This window comes from Protopterus annectens, chromosome 7.part0 (genome assembly GCF_019279795.1).
Source record: "Protopterus annectens isolate FY-2018-M chromosome 7.part0, PAN1.0, whole genome shotgun sequence".
Classification (NCBI taxonomy): domain Eukaryota; kingdom Metazoa; phylum Chordata; order Ceratodontiformes; family Protopteridae; genus Protopterus; species Protopterus annectens.
Genome location: NC_056739.1, coordinates 281,875,235 through 281,893,927, shown reverse-complemented (window position 1 = coordinate 281,893,927; position 18,693 = coordinate 281,875,235). Strand labels below are relative to the sequence as shown.

General features: G+C 41.5%; 1 protein-coding gene across 1 annotated transcript in view; it reads left to right on the top strand.

Moving 5' to 3' along the window:
- Nucleotides 1–18,693, top strand: part of LOC122805950 (ankyrin repeat domain-containing protein 11-like) — a 297,653-nt gene that overhangs the window by 148,688 nt on the left and 130,272 nt on the right. The window contains exon 9 of the mRNA XM_044076194.1: nt 16,334–16,411. Coding sequence (XP_043932129.1) covers nt 16,334–16,411 — 78 coding nt within the window. The remainder of the gene's footprint in view (nt 1–16,333; nt 16,412–18,693) is intronic.

Sequence of the window (18,693 nt, the reverse complement as noted above, 5' to 3'; positions counted from 1 at the left end):
CTGCAGACTTTGTTAAACAGAGGCTCTGGTTCCCGTTCAATGACCACATAAGTAAATACTGAAAAGGAGCAGTCCCAACACATAGCCCTGTGGGACTCCACTAGTTAGCTTCACGTTCTCTGATGAAGTACCTGCCACACCAACTATCTTACCACTCAGGGATCTACTTTTAAAATGTGTAGATCCATTTCATGTAAGACAGTTTTCCATGGACCAGCCATTGCGCCCACATTATAAAGTGGATAATATTTATTTATTTATTTTGACATTTGTTTACCGGGGAGGCCTGACTGGACTAGAAGTCCATTTTCAGCCAAGACCCGGGGAGAAACACCCCAAAGTACAATAAAAAATACAATTGGCAATAATTACCAAATAAAAGTGTAATCTTAAGTGCATAATATTGGTTTACTATAGTCGAGAGGTATGTAAACCAAAAGGCAAGCTTTCTAAGTTTGTAAGAGCAGTACTTAAAAGTGGCCTTGTTTTTGGGCCTTTGTCTCCCCATTATTTTTGGCTTTGTCCATTTCTCTCTCTCTCTCTCGCATGCGTGCACACACACACACACACACACACACACACACACACACACACACACACACACACACACACACACACACACATTCTCTTTGCTTTCATGCACACATTCACTCACACACACGGACAGAAACAAACGCACATTTTCTCTTTCGACCGATCTCTGTCTTACTCACATGCACAAACACACTCTCACACTTGTGCTTTATTTTACGCTCACTAAACAGCAAAAGCACTGCTTTGTGAATATAATGGCTTGCTCTCACTTTCACTGACTTGCACATAGACATATACACACACAATCTCTCTTGCTTTCATGCATGCATTCGCTCACACACAGAGAGAAACGCACACACACGCACGCACACACACACACGGACTCCTGTACTTTAATGCACGCAGTCACTCTCAGACACAGGCATAAACATGCACACACACACAAATACCCACACTTTTTTGATTTCCTTGACTTTTATTTTACAGTCACTAAACAGCCATTGTAAAATAATGGCTCAGTCAATCTCCCTGCTCACTCTGTCGTACACATGCAGTCTTTTCTTCTTACACACACACACACACACACACACACACACACACACACATTCTGCTTTCATGCATGCATTCCCTCACACACGCAGACAGACACGTAAATGGACTCCTACACACATTCACATTTTGTTTCACTCTGAGCCTGGCAGCCTAGTACAAAATGATCCATGGCCTGGTTGTTTGGGACTGTTGGTGTAGATTTCTTACTATGCCCACATACTTTGGAACCGCATTGAGTATAATGTCAAACATCTTGGACAGTTCAGGATATGTTATAAGAACTGCCTCACAATTTCTACAGCATGAGTGACACTCTGGAAGAAATTAACTAAATTTAATAGATAGGATCTCTATTTTATGAAGCCAAGCTGTGGACGGCCAAACCTAATTTTATTGTTGATATCATAACTGATGAAATCCATTATAAATTTATGTTCCATGGCTTTGCATATCAGGCTTATTGGGCTGATGGGCGAATAATTGCAAAGCATCATGGTAAAGCCGCAGTATTGGAGAGACATAACTACCATGGTGCACCATAATTTGAGAACCAATTCTTTAAGTAGGCTTAAGTTAAACAGTTTGAGGAAAGATTTAGTAAGGGCACATCTGGCACTATTTATTCAACATTCTTTGTTGTCTTTGGTCTTTCGTAGCAGTTTCAGAACATGTATCTTGGTAATAATTTGGGGTGTAAGGTATAATGAGATGTGTGGAGTTTGTATAGATGTTTCGGGGATAAAATTGGCACTGGTTTATTGGCACTATGCCTATTGGGTTGGAGTATGTGGGGCTGTTTAGAGTACATTCTGAGCATTGTTGAATATTATTCTTATTTTCCTAATGTAGTTAGAGGGATTTGTAATTTTTCTTTTATATTGATGTCAACAGGTAATTTAAGTTCATGGGTTGCTCTACTAGTTCTAATAGATTTTTTTGTTTCCTAGTAATATTTTTGATGCATTGTTGTTTTGAGAGATTGTTTTTAATGTCTTGAGTTAAGAGCAGAGAGGCAGGGGAACAGCAGGTGTGGGTTAGAAAAGAATCACATCTAACACCGAGGACCCTCCTTATTTTTCACTAGTCAGCATGTGGTACTTCTTTCTGAGAAGCAGCCATTCTTTGGGATGCGAGCACCTACTGCCGTCTATAAAAGAGTGCCCAACCCTATTCCTGCTATTTCCTTTCTGCCACTCTCAGATTTCAGGTCTTAGTCCTAATGGATGTTGATGAAATGTTCTCTCAGTGCCTAGAAGCAGATCCACTGTATGCCATATAGCCATCAGATTACCAGGTGGCACCCACACCTCCATTACATGGATTTGGTGAGAGAGTAGCACAATGTAAAACACTGTTGTAAGTACCAGTGATTCAATCCCGCCCCTCCCCCCCAGACACTGGAGAGTGAAACATCTGGTCTACCTCATTATTAGGAGGATTGTGGCAGTAGAAAATCCATTGTTTAGCAATTCAGATATCACTGTGAGTGTACATGCATAGCCCTAGATCATGGCTGGGAGGGTTAAGCAATGCCCCCACTCTCCTGGAGGGTAAGCACATTATTAAAATGCTCTTCTGGTCCCCTCAGGTACTTTTTATTAAAAAAACACACCGTAGCAAACATTGTTCATTTTCATGCATTATTCATAGTATGTTTCTTTTTAACATTTCTGATTCATTCCAACATTACATAAATTGCTTAATTCCTGTCTACCTTTAAACCTCACTTGTCCTGAATATTATTTTGCGTGTATTGTATTGTCCCCAAAAATTTCATTCATATAGTATGCCCCTTTCCTTTTCTAAAGACCCCATGTCCAGTTCTTTTTTATCCTTTACAATATACAGTACTTGCAGTTACAGTTGGTTTAGAATTTGATTTCGATTTTCTAGTAATTATTTGGCAACCAGTATCGTTAAACTTCGCAAGACCTTACCATGTCTGTGCAACTTGGATCCTGTATCCCAGATCAAAATAATAATTTCCTTTGTTTGCCCCCAAAGTGTGCTGTAGGGATGGTTTTAAAGTCTGCAAACTCATTAGATTCCTAAAAATTTGTTCATAGTTACCTCACTTTTTCCCATCATGTCTCCAGCATTTGCTATCTACCTGAGGAAAAATTCTCTGAAGTCTGCTTGGAGTATAAAAATATCTATACAAATACTTCCAAAACAAATCCTAAACCTTCTTGAATTTATTGCTTAAGAGCCATGCATATTCAGTCTTATTGTTTTTTAGTATATTGCCTTCCCTTTCTCTCTTTCCAGTCTCTTCTAACTGCCTCGGGCTGATATATCATTGAAGTATTTTATATGCCCAACTAATTGTTCTTTTCTGCAGTAACTTTCGTTGTAGACTTCATTAAAAACTGTCTGTGCTGGTCTTGCACTTGGCACTTCACTATACTTTTTTCTTTATCTATACCCTTATCAATTCTTGGTAACCTGCTGTCCAAACTTCTGTTTGGCTTCGTCCCACATTACCTTTACCTCTGTTATTTGCTCCCAGTACCTTGGTGCTTTTGCTAATTCAGCCTTTTTGCTTATTTTTTATACCCTTACCTGCAGTTATTCCTGTTGGTAAAATCTCCTGTATCTATTTCTGTGTTTGCTTAATTCTTGGTATACTTTTTACTATGTTATTATGTATGTTTTTGTTATTCTCCTTTAAGTACCTACTTCTAGGAGAAGCTCTAAACTATAAATAATTGTTCAAGGAATTTATTCTCCTTACTTCTCAAACTCCTCACTGTTTCATCAGGTTTCCTTTTCACTTTGGTTTATCTGTTTATATTGTGTATATCGGGTTCAACTCTGCAGCTCTAAAGTATCCCTTCAAATCCGGTAATTCTAAATCCTCTTGTCCTGGAGGCAGAATTAACTTATGTAAGTCTTGCCTTTTTTTCCTCCCAAATAAATTCCTTGAATAATTATTTATAGTTTAGAGCTTCTCCTCTGGTTGATAAATATATACCTAACCTGTATATAAAACTAAAGGGACTAGAAATATTTTCAGTGTTTGTATCTTAATGTCCTTATTCAAAAGAGCTTCCAACTTCTCAACTTTTGTATTATTCTCTTCCCGTATATTCTTACCTGCCAGAGTAGAATCCTTTGTAATGCACTCACTTAAATGTGTCATCTTATGTCCCCGTAAATATGGCTATCACTGAATCATGTCATGTGTAGGTACATAGTGTACTGCTATAGTCTGTTTTATTCTCATCTATTTTATATCCTGAAAAAAAAGAACTGAAACTGACTCCGTGTTCTACCATACCGACCCCACAGAGAAGTACTTAAATCAGAAGGGTGGGTGAGTCATGAGTAGTGTGAGAGTCATGAATAGTGTAAGAAACACAACTGAAGTATTAAGATGCAAATAGTTATGGTGGGTCACAATTGTTTGGCAGAAGACATTCAGTTAAGATAGTGACCAGCTAACAGTTTAAAGGGGCAAGAAAAGATAAAATCTTTGTTCCTGGACATGTTATGCTTCTGTACCCACAATCCATAGCCAAGTTCTATTACAGGATCATAGGAATTTACTAGGCTAATGGCCCCAGGGCCCTTACAAGCCTAGCCATGTTCTGCCCTTATTTCCACAATCAGCAGCTATTGCCCCTGTCCAAGAGAGACAAAGGTGGATCCCCCATGGTGACTTTATGGTTACCCATCCAATCGTCCAGATTGTACTTGAATAGGGCCAAAGAGGTGCTCTGCTTAACATGAATTGTGAATCTGTTCCTCAGGTGCGGTAAACTCTGGAAGAGAAATCTGTCCGTCCAGCAGGTTCTATTAATGTCATGTAGCAGGTTAAGGTCTTTGGAGAAAGTAACCCGTGTGCCATTGGACTTACAGATGTGCAGGATTTGTAATAAAGTAGAGTCAGAGATCACCTTATACACAAGGCAGACACCACCTCTGAGTAGTCTGTATGAAACAGAGTAAAGTGACAGTGATTTCAGCTGATCCACATAGGGCAGACACTAAAGACCTTGAATTCTCCTCGTGAGGAACTTTTGTGGTCTCTCCATTTTCTGCAGGTGGCTGGAAAGGTGCATACCAAAAGAGGCATTATACTCAATTTTTGGCCTGATGACAAGAGTACAGGGAGGTTATAACTTCTTTTTTCTGGAAGCAATGCCCTTACTTATGAGATGAGCAATATAGAATGCCCTTCTTACCAGTGTGGAGACATGGTGATCAAAGGTACGATTGCTGTCAACTTGCATGCCCAGGTGTCTCACCACTTGTGCTTAAGGAGTTTTTATTGATGTGGTAGTTAGCTGGAACATCACACTTACTGAAAGGGATTATAATACATTTTTTTGCATTGAGTTTAAGGCTGTTGTGACTGTGGCACCAATCATTTGTTTGTGCAAGACCCTCTTGTAGGATGTTGACATCATTTGGGGATTCTATAACCGTTCCCAGTTTGCAATCATCACAGACTTTGTCGGCCAAAGACCTCTAATTTTTTATTGTACTTCAGAAAAATAGATTCCAAACAGTAGAGGTCCCAGGACTGATCCCTTTGGAACACCACTGGTTATTGGTCTGCTGTTGGAGGTGTATTCCCCTATTTTGAATGTATGGGTTCTATCGGTGAGCCAGTTAGCGACCCACCTAATAATATAAGGGTTGGTACCTAGCTGGATGAGTTTGTCAATAATGCCTGAGTGGAGGATAGTGTCAAAAAGCCTTGGTCAAGTCCATATGGGTTGTATGTACATTCTTCCCTCGTCCAAGGCTCTGGTGACAGTCTCAAAGAAGTCCACCAGGTTTAACAGGCATGATTTCCTTTAGACAAATCCAAACTGAGTAAAGTCAAGTGTTTGGAGATTACCTATATCTTTGTTGGAAAGGACCATGATGATTCACTCTGTGGCCTAGCAGATAAGGCTAGTCAGGCTAATAGGTCTGTAGTTCCTGGGGTCAGTGGAAGCACCACATTTGTGCAAGGGGTAACAGTGGCTGTTTTCCATTCAGGTGGGATGAAGCCAGTACTTAAACAGTGATTGAAGAGAGTCCGCAATGCTGTTGCTAATTCTTGTTGGAGCCCATGTAGGACGCATCCTGGGATGTTATCAGGTCCCATAGATGCCATATTTTTTTCCTTGGAGAGGGCATTTATGACTTGCTGTCTAGAGATACAAGGTGGGGGGGGGGGGACAGGTGGAAGGAACATCATGGGGTATGTGTGGTGGGGACAGGGAAGTGAAGTTTTCACAGAACCTGTCTGCTAACAGGTTTGCTATATCCACAGGCTCAGTGTATTTGATATTATCTTCTAGTTCAGTGCATATTTGGGTCTTACCTTTTAGGCTATGGATGTCACTAAAGAACATCTTATGGTTGTCCTTAGCTGAGGATGCTAATTTGGATTTGTAATTTGCTTGTTTAAGCTGAGAAGGGACTGATGTTAATCGTGTTTCACTGTTGCAGTCATCACTGTTGGGTTCTTCCTGCCGGCAGGCAGCCCTCGGTCGGCCAGAATCCCAAAGTCTGGGTCCGGCGTCGGCTGTGTACTCATCCTCCCTGACGTCAGTGCACCAGGGGTACAAAGCTCTCAGCCGATGCCATGTTCTCCTGTCTTTCTTGCCGCGCGGTGGAAGCAGTTCGCAAGTGCCGGTCGGCTGACTCCTGTTATTTTTGGTGCTTCATACCAAAGACATTCTTCTTTTCAAAGCTAAGTACCCTGTTGGGGAAACTTTTTTCTTGCTCCAGTCCGATGTCAGAAAAAGTTAATAATTGTATTTCATGTGGGAAGCAAATACCTCATAAGGATTTTCATTCTTACTGTATTCCTTGCCTAGGCCCTGACCACGACGTTGCTAGTTGTCGATTTTGTGCTAGATTTAATCAACATACTATTAAACGGAGATATGATTTTGCCTTTCATTACTTTGGGAGGCGATTTAATTATAACATGTCGTCGGACACGCTTCCGACTACCGGAGTTCATAAAAGGCGCAAGGATAAAGATAGGCCTCCAAGGTCCAAATTAGAGCCAGCTGCCGGTTCAGCTGTCAGTGAGGCGCTTTTGCAGCCCCTGTCATTGAAGCGCTTTTGCAGCCCCTGTCATCGGCCACTACAGAACCGCTTGCCGATACAGACTCCCACGAGGAGCCAACTAGGCCTTCGGAAATTCCAGGTGCAGGACCTTCGGATAATGCTCCCTCTGATGGGTCTGGAGCCGCTGTGCAGGGTACTGGCTTCTGAGGGGGGTTTTCAGGCCTACGCAGCTTCAGGTAAAGGCAAAGACAAAGACTCCTTCTAAAACAAAGGCTCAAGCCCAGGCCTCCTCTGATCCGGGACCTAAATCTCAAAAACAAATGCTTAAAATGGCGGAGGACTTGCTAACTATGATTAGGGGTTCCCATCCCCCTCCAGACAAAAGGCCAAGGCAAGAATTGGATTATGAATCCTCTGATCAGGTATCCATCTCTTCAGTGTCTTCCTCTGAACAGGATTATACTTTCCCTCCTTGTGAGGATTCTGATGCTGAGGAATCCATTCCTTCAGCTTCTCCTCCTGAAGATTACTCTTTTGGGGAAACTTTACATGACATGAGGGAACATTTTCACTGGGAAGGACAGGAGTACTCTGAATCTAAGAGAAGGCTTAGGGATTTCCTTCTTCTTCCCGAACACAGACCCCTGGCTGTTCCTCCTATTTTGGATATTGTGGATGATGTCTTTACTGAGTCTAATTTAACCCCTGACTCCTTTCCTCCAGCCCCTGCTAAGCCTGATAGATATTACAGAGTCCCTGACTCTCACCAGTTTCTATTTAAAAATCCTACTGCTGATCCAGAAACCATTTCTCAGGGTCCTAAGGGTGTTAAGGCCGCCACTGCTAAGAACCCTATTCCATCAGATAAGGATTCTAGAGCTTTGGAGAGATGGGGCAAAAAGGGTACACTTCTGCTACTTTATCTATTAGGGCTTTGAATTGTCAATTTCATATGTTGAAATATCAGCAATACCTTTTGTCTGTTATGAAACAAAAAATGTGTACCATTTCTGCATGTGCAGACAATAAAGAATTACAAGATTTGATGCATGCTACTGAGCAGGTGGGGAAACATACCTTACACTGTGGTTTTGATGCTTTGAAGGCCTCTTGCAGGGCGGCAGCCACTGGCATGGTCAGAAGGCATGCTTGGTTAAAGGAACAAAATTTGCCTGATCAAGTAAAAGCAAAATTACTGGATGCTCCTGTTCAACATAATGTTTTGTTTGGGTCTAAGGCTGAAGAGGTTATAAAGAAAATGGAGGATAAGGCAAAATGCATGCAAATGGTTAAGGATTTCTTACAAGTTCAGCCTCCTAGATTTAGCAGAAATTGGCCAGCTGAGAATTTGTCCTTTCCCAGCTCGGACAGGCCTCAGAGGGGTAGATATAAGTGCCCCAAAGGGAGGGCCCAAGCACAGACCTCGTATAGACCTTGACAGTAGAGTGCTTCCACCCCCAGGGGTGGAGAAAATAGGTCTCAACCTTATAGGAAGCAGGCTCAATGACTCCCCCTGCATGGCTCCAGGAACCTCTCTCCTGGAAGCTCCTCTGGGAGGAAAACTCCCTTTTTCACAGAAATTGGACTTGTATAACCCAAGACAAGTGGGTTCTGGATGTAGTTTTAAGAGGTTACAAATTCCACTTTCACACCTTACCAAAACCAAACGGATGGCTAGACCTACCAAAAACTCAATGGGCGGAGGCATTAAACCAGGTGAGGTCCCTCATGGCTATGAGGGCCATAGAATTGGTTCCAAATTCAGAGACGGGACAAGGCCTTTATTCAAGACTCTTTCTAGTTCCCAGAAAGCAAAATGCTTGGAGACCCATCCTGGATCTGTCAGTCTTAAATACTTTCCTGGAGATACCAAAGTTCAAGATGCTTACTCTGCAGCAGCTCCTGCCAATGTTGAGCAAAAATGCATGGATGGTGACATTGGACTTAAAGGAGGCTTACCTACACATTCCTATCCGACAGGAGTGCAGAAGATACCTCAGGTTCAGGGCAGGCTCGAAACATTACCAATTCTCTGCGCTGCCCTTTGGCTTGTCTACTGTGCCCAGGGTCTTTACCAAGTGCCTGGCACCAGTAGTAGCTTACTGCAGACTCAAGGGAATTCAAATTTACCCTTATCTGGATGACTGCCTTATTCAAGCAGACAGCAAGGACATCTTACTCCAGCACCTGGAATTTATTCAGAATCTACTCAAGTGCCTGGGATTCACTGTGAATGTAAAAAAGTCAAATTTGGCACCCACTCAACAGATAACTTTCCTGGGTGCTCTTTTAAGCACTACAACCCAGATGGCATTCCTGACGCCAGAAAAACAACTACAGCTGGCTTCAATTTTCAAAAGCCTGGCATTAATGTCTCCGCTAACTGCAAGGAAATTCCTGCAGGCTTTGGGTTACATGGCTTCCTGCCTCCTACTCGTACCATATGCAAGACTGCATATGAGGAAGATACAGTGGTACCTAAAAAGCGTATGGTCCCAGCATTGTCACAGTCTGGAATCAGTGATTGCTGTCTTGCCTTGCCTGCAAAAGGAATTTCATTGGTGAGCCACGGCATGTCTTCAAAACAAAGGGAAAGCCTTCAGTCTACCTCCAGCCAACCAAGTGATAACCACGGACACCTCGGATTATGCATGGGGAGCCCACTTGCAGGGGAAAGGCCTGCAAGGTTTTTGGACAGAGGATCAGAAGCATCTACATATCGATTTAAAAGAGATGTTAGCTGTACAGAATGCCCTCTTGGCTTTCAGGGATCTTTTACAGCCAGGGCAGCTACTGATATGGACAGACAACACCACAGTTATGTGGTACATAAACAAGCAAGGGGTTCACACTCCTACCCCCTTTGCAGACTAGCCATGACTCTATAGAACACAGCACTAGCTTGCAAAGTGGATCTACAAGCTCAATTCCTGCCAGGGAAACAAAACACTCTGGCAGACAGCCTGAGCAGGAATCTGTCAGACCCACACGAGTGGATGCTAGACACCCAAATATTCAAGATGATTACAGAAGCCTGGGGTTGCCTGGACATGGATCTATTTGCATCTCCCCACAACTACCAGTTAGACTTTTTGCACAAGGACATATCACAAGCTAGCATGGAAAGTGGATGCTCTCTCATTCAGTTGGAGGAACCTCTCTGGGTATGCCTTCCCACCACTGCCTCTTCTACCAAGGATGTTATTAAAAATAAAACAGGACAAACCAAAGATGATCTTACTAGCCCCGAATTGGCCTCAACAATTTTGGTACTCAACACTGATAAATCTATCCCAGGAACCTCCTTGGATTCTACCTCAGATTCCAAATCTTTTGTCTCAACATCAGGGCCAGGTCCTGCACTCTCGTATCAAAACTCTCAGCATGGCGTATTCAGGGTCTATAATTAATCCTACCCTTACCAAACAGGTTATGGATGTCATCTTAGAAGCCAGAAGGCCTAGCAGTAGGAAATCTTATGCAGGTAAATGGAAGAGATTTTGCATCTGGATGCAGGCTCAGGAATCGGATCCTCACATTCCAAATATTCCATTGATTTTACATTACCTAACAGATATGTTGCATAAGGGTTTATCTTTTTCTTCCATAAAAATTCATGCCTCAGCTATCTCTGCACATTATAATACAGATCCTCCAATTTTTTCACATCCACTTCTGAAACAATATCTCAGAGGAGCAAAGAATTTAAGGCCGCCTGGGACTCCACCCATTCCTGCTTGGGACCTCAATTATGTACTGGAAAAGCTTACTCTGCCACCTTTTGAGCCTGCTGCCACATCCGATATAAAGTATTTATCATGGAAGACTGTTATCCTACTGGCTTTAACTTCAGCCAGGAGAGTCTCGGAGTTGCAAGCGCTCATGGCTGTGGAACCTTACATTATTTTTCATCAAGACAGGGTTTCTTTGAGGACTAACCCTACTTTCATGCCTAAAGTGGTTTCTAAAGTGGCTTTAAACCAAACTATTCACCTGCCAACTTTTTTCCCTAATCCACAAAATAAGGGGGAGAGGATCTTGCATTCTTTGGATGTACACAGGCAGCTTCGCTTTTACCTGGACAGAACCAAGGATATCAGGAAAACAGAACTGTTTGTTTATTATGCAGCAAATTCCCAAGGCAAAGCTATTTCAAAACAGACCATTTCTAAATGGATTGCTCATGGAATCAGATTTTGTTACTCTCATCATGGAAAGCAAATCCCTGGAAAAATTAGGACTCACTCTACCAAAGCTGCTGCTACTTCAGCTGCCTTTCTCAGGGGAGTCCCTACCAAAGATATTTTGGAAGCTGCAACTTGGAGTTCAGTGCATACTTTCTCTAAGCATTATAATCTCCCTCTTTATTCTAAATCTAGGGCAGGCTTTGCTTCTGCAGTCTTGCAAGGCCTTCTAGCTGCCCCTGCTACTCTATAACCACCACCCTTTATCTCAGCTTTGGCATTCAACCCTACAGTGATGACTGCAACAGTGAAACACGATGAACATAGTACAGTTGTGTACACTTACCATAAATGTAGATGTTCGAGTGTCTTCACTGTTGCAGTCTGGGTTACCCACCCTCCTGTCCCCTCTTATACTTTTATTGGTGTGGTTCCCTGCTTCTCCCTTCTTCTGAGGTGTATTTGCTACAGGGTATGGGGTTTGTTGTATGTTACATTTTTGTTTTACTTTTAGCCTTTATTTTTGGGCACCTGACATCTGGGGCAAGAAAAACTGGAGAACATTGTGTCGGCTGAGAGCTTTGCACCCCTGGCGCACTGATGTCCGGGAGGATGAGTACACAGCCGATGCCGGACCCAGACTTTGGGATTCTGGCCGACCGAGGGCTGCCTGCCGGCAGGAAGAACCCAACAGTGATGACTGCAACAGTGAAGACACTCGAACATCTACATTTATGGTAAGTGTACACAACTGTACTTTTCCAGTTTAGGGCATTCTCCCCTTACGTTTGGACAACAATTTCTTTGTTTTATTGTACTGCCTGTTAATGGCAGTTGTCCACCAGACAGGTTTGCTGTTCTTTGAAGAGCTTTTTATCCCATCAGGTACAGCTGCATAAATGCAGTTATGCAGTTGCCTGTAAAAAGCATTGGTTTAGGACTCTGCATAGTTGCCAGTTCCATGAGGAAGGAGGTGCAGTGAAGCTATTTATACCATCCCTTAGAAGGATATAATCTGCTTTGGAGAAGTTTTTTTAGTTTAGTTGCTGCTATTGCACAGAGTTGCTTGTTTAATTTATTAATAACTGATTGTGATCATTGTTTTTTTTTTGCGTTTTGAATTTAAAAATAGCAGTGTCATGCAGGTAAAGTTTATAGTCAAGACCATATTTGTACCTTGTGGTTTTACTAACCCAATAAGTTATTGTATTTTTGTTGTATAGAATTGTGTTTGTGTTTGTAGGTGTAGTGAAGACCTACTTGTTTCATAGACCCTGTTCAAAATTTTAATAAATATTCAAAACTATATTGTTTATATTTGTTCTTTAAACTGATTAGCATTGGTTTTATGTGCCTAGATGTAAGCAGGTTGGTTTAATTTGATTTGCTGTTAGAACTTTAGTTGCCATAGTGTTGTGCATTACCCTGTACCCCTCCCTCATTTTAGGGCCCCAGCACTGTCAAAATAGGGTATCCTTCCCTGAAGAGTACATTTTATTTATTTATTATTTATTTTACATTTGTTTACCGGGCTAGTCTAGCTGGATTTATGTCCATTTTCAGTAGAGGCCCGGGGAGAAAAGCTCCAAACATGAATATTGAGAAAGTTAACAATACATAGAACCATTAAGAATAAATACAGAGGTAGCAATGGTCTAGTGAACAGTTATAATAATACTTTTGTATACTAAACAGTATTAGTAGAAATTAACTAAACAGTTCTATAAAAACTAAACTAAAACAATTCTACAAATCACACTAGAAGGTATGAGCAAGTCTTAGTTATGGGAAAGAATATATATGTCATTGTGTTATTCAAGAGGAAGAGTAGTAATACGATATGGAAGTACAGGTTAAAGGAGAAGGGACAGGGTTAAGAATAGAAGGGGAAAAAGATGTCAGTCTGGGTTAGTACATGGACAAAGCCAATGAGCTGTCAGATGTTCTTTAAGATGTTTTTTAAAAAGAGAAGTAGAAGCAATGGTAGATAATTCAGCAGGAAGCTGATTCCAGAATTTTCCTGCAGTGTTTGAGAAAAGTGAATCCCCGGCTTTGTTGTTAGCTTTATTTGAGGAAACTAGAAGCTTGTTAGCAGAGCGTAGTGTAGCTAGATTAGTGTAAGGTGTAATTAGATTAGTGAGGATAGGGGTGGTGTTAGGGTGGTAACAGGGTCTTGTGCGTAATAAGTAATTGTTGAAAGAGTATCTGGTTTTTCAGTTCTAGCCATCCAAGTTGTTTGAGGTTAAGGCAGTGGTGAGTTTTAAAGGGGGAACACGTGATGAATCTAGCTATGCTATTATAACAGGTGGAGAGTTTGGAAAGGTTATTATTGGATAGGTTGGTATATATAACAGAGGCATAGAAGAGGGTGGAAATGAGGTGGGTCTGGGCAATTGCTTTCCTTGCAGGAGGGGTAAGGAAGGGTTTTATTCTATAGAAGGTGCCAAGTTTTCTGTTAACAGACTTTATAGTGAAGTTTATGTGTTCATCGTAGTTGAGATGATTATCAATAGTTACACCTAGTAGGCGGGTTGTAGTCTCTGGGTTGATGTTGGTACCATTGTTAGAGGTTAAAGAGAAGAAAGGAATGGGTGATTTATGAGTAGGAGTAAAAAGCAGTAGTTTTGTTTTTTGGGATAAAGGAGGAGGCAGTGTTGCATAAACCAGTTTTCAACATTCTGAAAAACAGTTTGGGTATGAGGGAGTGGAGAGAGGATATATTCTTGGCTGTGCAGATTAAAGTGGAGTTATCAGCATATTGAATGCAGGTGGCTTGAGGTAAGTTCATGTGTAAGTTATTAATAAATAAGGAGAAGAGTAGGGGACCTAAGCTAGAGCCCTGGGGTACTCCAATATTTACTGGAAGTAGTGAAGACAGATTGTTATGCCAAAGTACTGCTTGCTGTCTATTTTCCAGATAAGACCTAAACCATTGTATGGCTTGAGGATCAAGAGAGAGTGAGCCTTTAGTTTGTTTAATAGTAGGTTATGGTTAACCATGTCAAAGGCTTTTGACAGGTCAATGAATAGAGCAGAGGAAAAGGAGTTATTGTTACGATTTTTATATATAGAGTCGATAAAGGATAAAAGGGCAGTAGATGTGCTATGGAATGGCCTGAAGCCATGTTGGCAGTTTGCCAGTAGGTTATTTTGTAGTAGGTGGTTAAGCAGTTGTTTGTGAATACATTTTTCCATTATCTTAGCTAATGGGGAGAGTAGAGCAATAGGGCGAAAGTTAGAGAGCTCAGTAGATGGTCCTCCTTTATGTAGAGGGATGATATGGGATATTTTCCATAAAGCAGTGATTTTGCCCTCAGAGATAGTTCTGTTAATAAGGATAGAGAATGGGATAGTCTATGGCTTTTGCGGCAATTTGTAGGTATTCATATGGGAGATGGTCAGCAGAAGGGGTGCAAGGTTTCAATTTTTGAAGAAGCTTACAGATGAGAGATGTAGATACAGGTTATATATGAAAGGTGGGTAGAGAAGTATTGCAGTTATTTGGTGGGGAAGCAGTGGGGGGTGGTAAAGAATTGGCTAGGGTTTGAATGGCATCTGTGAAATAGTTATTAAAGGCATCGGGGATTAGGTTGGAGTTGCTATTGTTGAAACCGGTTGGGTCAGGAGTAGTAGTGTGACCTGGCTGAAGAAGTTTGTTTATCCCAGACCAGAATTTTTGTGGAGTTTGTTGATTGGTTTGTTGTTGAAGGTGTAGGAAGAAATCTGTTTTGTCTCTAAGAATATCCTTTTTGGTGGTATTTCTTAGTTGTTTAAATTGGAGGTGGGTTGTTGTACATTTGGTAGATCTCCATTTGGCCCAGATTTTATTTCTGAGGAGTATCTTTTGCCTAGTTTGTTTTGTGAGCCAAGGGGCAGATTTGGTTTTTATTCCAGTGGAGCGATAAGGTGCATGGGAGTCTAGGATTTGAAGAAAGTTTGTATTAAAATAGGTGACAGTTTCATCTAGTTCTAGATAGGTTAGTGGTGACCAGTCACATGCTTGCAATTCGGTTAAGAAGCTGTCTGGATTAAAGAATTTTTTTAAGCGGGAGGTTTTGAGATTGAGTAGTTGCAATATGGACTTTGTCTAATAATGTAGGTAAGTACGTGGTCACTGATATTGTCTGGAAGGGTTCCTGGAGTATAAGATTCAGGGTGGCTATTAATAAGAATCCAGTCCAGAGTACATTCCTTGTTACTAGGTTTATGGATTCTTGTAGGAGTTATTAATTGTGAGAATCCGAAGAGGTTTATGTGGTTGGTAGGGTTTAGAGAACTGCAAGTGGACCAGTCTATGTTAACGTCACCAAGTACAATGGTCTCCTGGGGGTAGTTGGGTAGAGAGGTGACTCAGCAGGTTCTCTAGAGAATATGTGTTATTACCTGGGGGTAGATACATGCAGATTATATAGATAGATTTGGAGTTATTGATTTGGAGTTTGATAGATAGGGTTTCAGATTTAGAGTCTAATGATGGAAGCACATTAATGGGGGAAATTTGGAGATTAGAGATTACATCTTCCCTTTCAGTTGAAATATTGTAAAGCGTGACTTAAGCAATGAAGCAAGGCTGCCCTTATGAGTCGTGGAGTTCATGGCACTTTTCCCACATTGAGCTTCAACCTCCTCTTTGTGTTATCCTCCTCCAAATTGCAATAAAGTCTGCACCTTTATAGGCACATCGCATTCCCATACATGTTAACAGAATGTCCTTCATACCTCCTACCCCAGCCATTAGCAATAATTTTATTCTTGGCTTTTCCAGCAGCAGTCAGTAACCTGTCCCCCCTCCAACTTTCCATGAGGGTAAACAACCCAACAGATGGTTAGTCCTTCTGATAAATAACCCTGACTTTTGACGGAAGCTGGAATGTGGGTGCTGCATTTGGGTGCCATAATTTTGTATCCGTGGGCTAGCTACAGAATTGTTAGATATTAAACTGTATTTACTAACCAGTGTTCTGTTTTGTAAACTTGATTGTAACATATTTACATTGTTTTATTTCTTAGTAAAAGTTGCTTATTATGTTTATTTTATGTTACTGGAATATGAAAAGTGTGTTGGAGAACAGTCGTCTGATTCAGAGCGATCTTTGAGAAGGAAGGAGAGGGTTCATTCAAAGGTAGGTCTGTCAGAGTGGCAGTGCAATCCCGATGCAATGTTTTGGATGGTTTGCAGTATCTTTAAGTCTTTGCTACAACTTTGTTAAACAAGCTTTGATTCGACCTTGGTCCTTAATTGCACAATGCATTTCTTCAGTGGAAGTCTCTTTTCTTCAATGTGTATAAAGTAGCTATGTAAAGCAACATATTCTGTGATGAAAAATACTGAACTTGTTTTTGCCTTTGTTTTGACCAATGATTGTGCATGTGATCTGTGTCCAGTTTCAGCTCTGTCAGCTTGTATTATAGCATGCATATTTTCCCTTCTGTGCGGTGATGAGGCCTTGAACATCTGGGTCATTTGATCACTTTTTGATCTTGTTACGTTTCAGGTGTGACAACATGCATTCAGGATGTGACCAGGTTTTAACATATTTTGCTTATAGTAATGTACCAAGCAATAGTTGATGCTGCTGTCCTTTCCAGGACCTCATGCATTTGCTTGTCCGAGATCAGCATTTGAAAATGGACTTAATGCTAGACTGTCAGCATTAGGGGACCATCTGTAGTGTATTGAGGAGCTGCGACTTGTTACTTCATTTCTTGCTTGACTCACTGTGGGGGTTTTGAGGTCACAGCATTTATAACAGCAGTTAACATTAGACTGTAAGCTATTTGAACAGAGACTGGACAGCAGCAAGGTCAGTGAAGAGTTGATGTCCATACATTACTACTTAGTCTTTGTCCAGGTCTTCCTTTTCCAGCAAATGAGACTGAAAAAAGCCCATAGAGCTACAAAATGTTCTTTTATGAAGAAGAGGGCAAGTAAGCTTGGAGTGTGCTGCTTGAGTAACTGCTTTACAAGCATGGGCCTATCTTACGGTAGTCCATCTGGTATAGACCAGAACTATGTGTCTGCTTCCTGCGCAACTGCTTCACAGGCATGGGTCTATATTATGTTAGTCCATTGGGTATAGACCAGATCCACATCATCCCTGAGAACTGAACAGTTGCTGTTTGCTTTCTGTGAGTTGCATGATGAATTTAGGAGTTACCAGAGTTGTAGGCATTATTAAAAAAGGATTTTTTTTTTCCTGAAGCTGTTTTAAATCTTTCTTTGTGTGATAGACTAAAGAATATTTTCTGCTTTTGTCAGAAACTAAGAGGTACTCCCTTAAGAGCGGCTGCAGTGGTGCAGCGGTTAGCATCGTCACCTCACATCAAGAGGCTCCCTGGTTTGATTCTCGGCTGGGGTGCCTTGTGTGCGGAATCTGCATGTTCTCTCTGGTCATGTGGGTTTCCTCCAGGTGTTTACCAATTATTTGAAACTTGTCTTAAATGTTACTATTTCCTAAATTCTGATATCCATGGGACCTGGCCCACTGTATCCTTAAATTAACTGACAATTAGTGGAGTACCTGCCTCTCACCAGCACCTTTTGAACATGCAGTTGCTGTCTCCCGAGTGGAAGGGTATCTCCACATTCCTTGCTTCTCTTAGCTTCATAGTGCTTTAGTTCAGTAAAACAGTGCAGACTTGACCTGCTTGTACTCCAGTGCTTTTTTCACAGTGCACCTGAGCTGACAGCACAGCAGCACCCACTCCTGTCCTCCCTGGTACTTTCTACAGACACCAACAGGCTAATAGAATTTGGATTACTTGCAGAGTAGTCAAGGCTGTATTCATTTGTGCCATAGAACTGTATTCCAGTCATTTTCCTTGTCCTGAGGTCTTCAAGCTTTTGCTGTTTGTTGCATAAAGTTTTAAGCTAATGTGTTGAGCATGATTCTGAAAGCTATTTATTTGCCATTGCTGGTGAACTCCATGGCCAGTCAGCTGAACAGTACCTCAGAGGATCCGCACAAGTGGATGTTAGGGAAATCTTCCTGGACCTTACGTGGGCATTTCATAGTTGGATGTCTGTCTATGCAGCGGACAGGAAAGGAAATTCTGATGGAGAGCCAAAGACAATTTAGTGTGAGAACTGGACTCCTTTCACTTAACTTGCACAGGTCTGTTCCTCTTTGTTTCCTCCAGTACCCTTGTTTCCTAGTGTAGTTCAAAAGTTGAAGGAGGAGAGGCCAGAAATTATCTTGAGTACCCCTTTATGGTCAGAACAGCAGGTTTTCTAGTCTATTCTAGATGGTAAAGGATACTCCTTTGCTGCTGCCCACAGCATGTGAGCTTTCTGATGGAGAGTAGGGGGCTCCAAGTACACCACATTCTACCCTCACTTAAACTAGCAGCTTGGAAGATATGACACTGTTACTGTGACACCTGTATTCTCAGGACATGGAAGAAT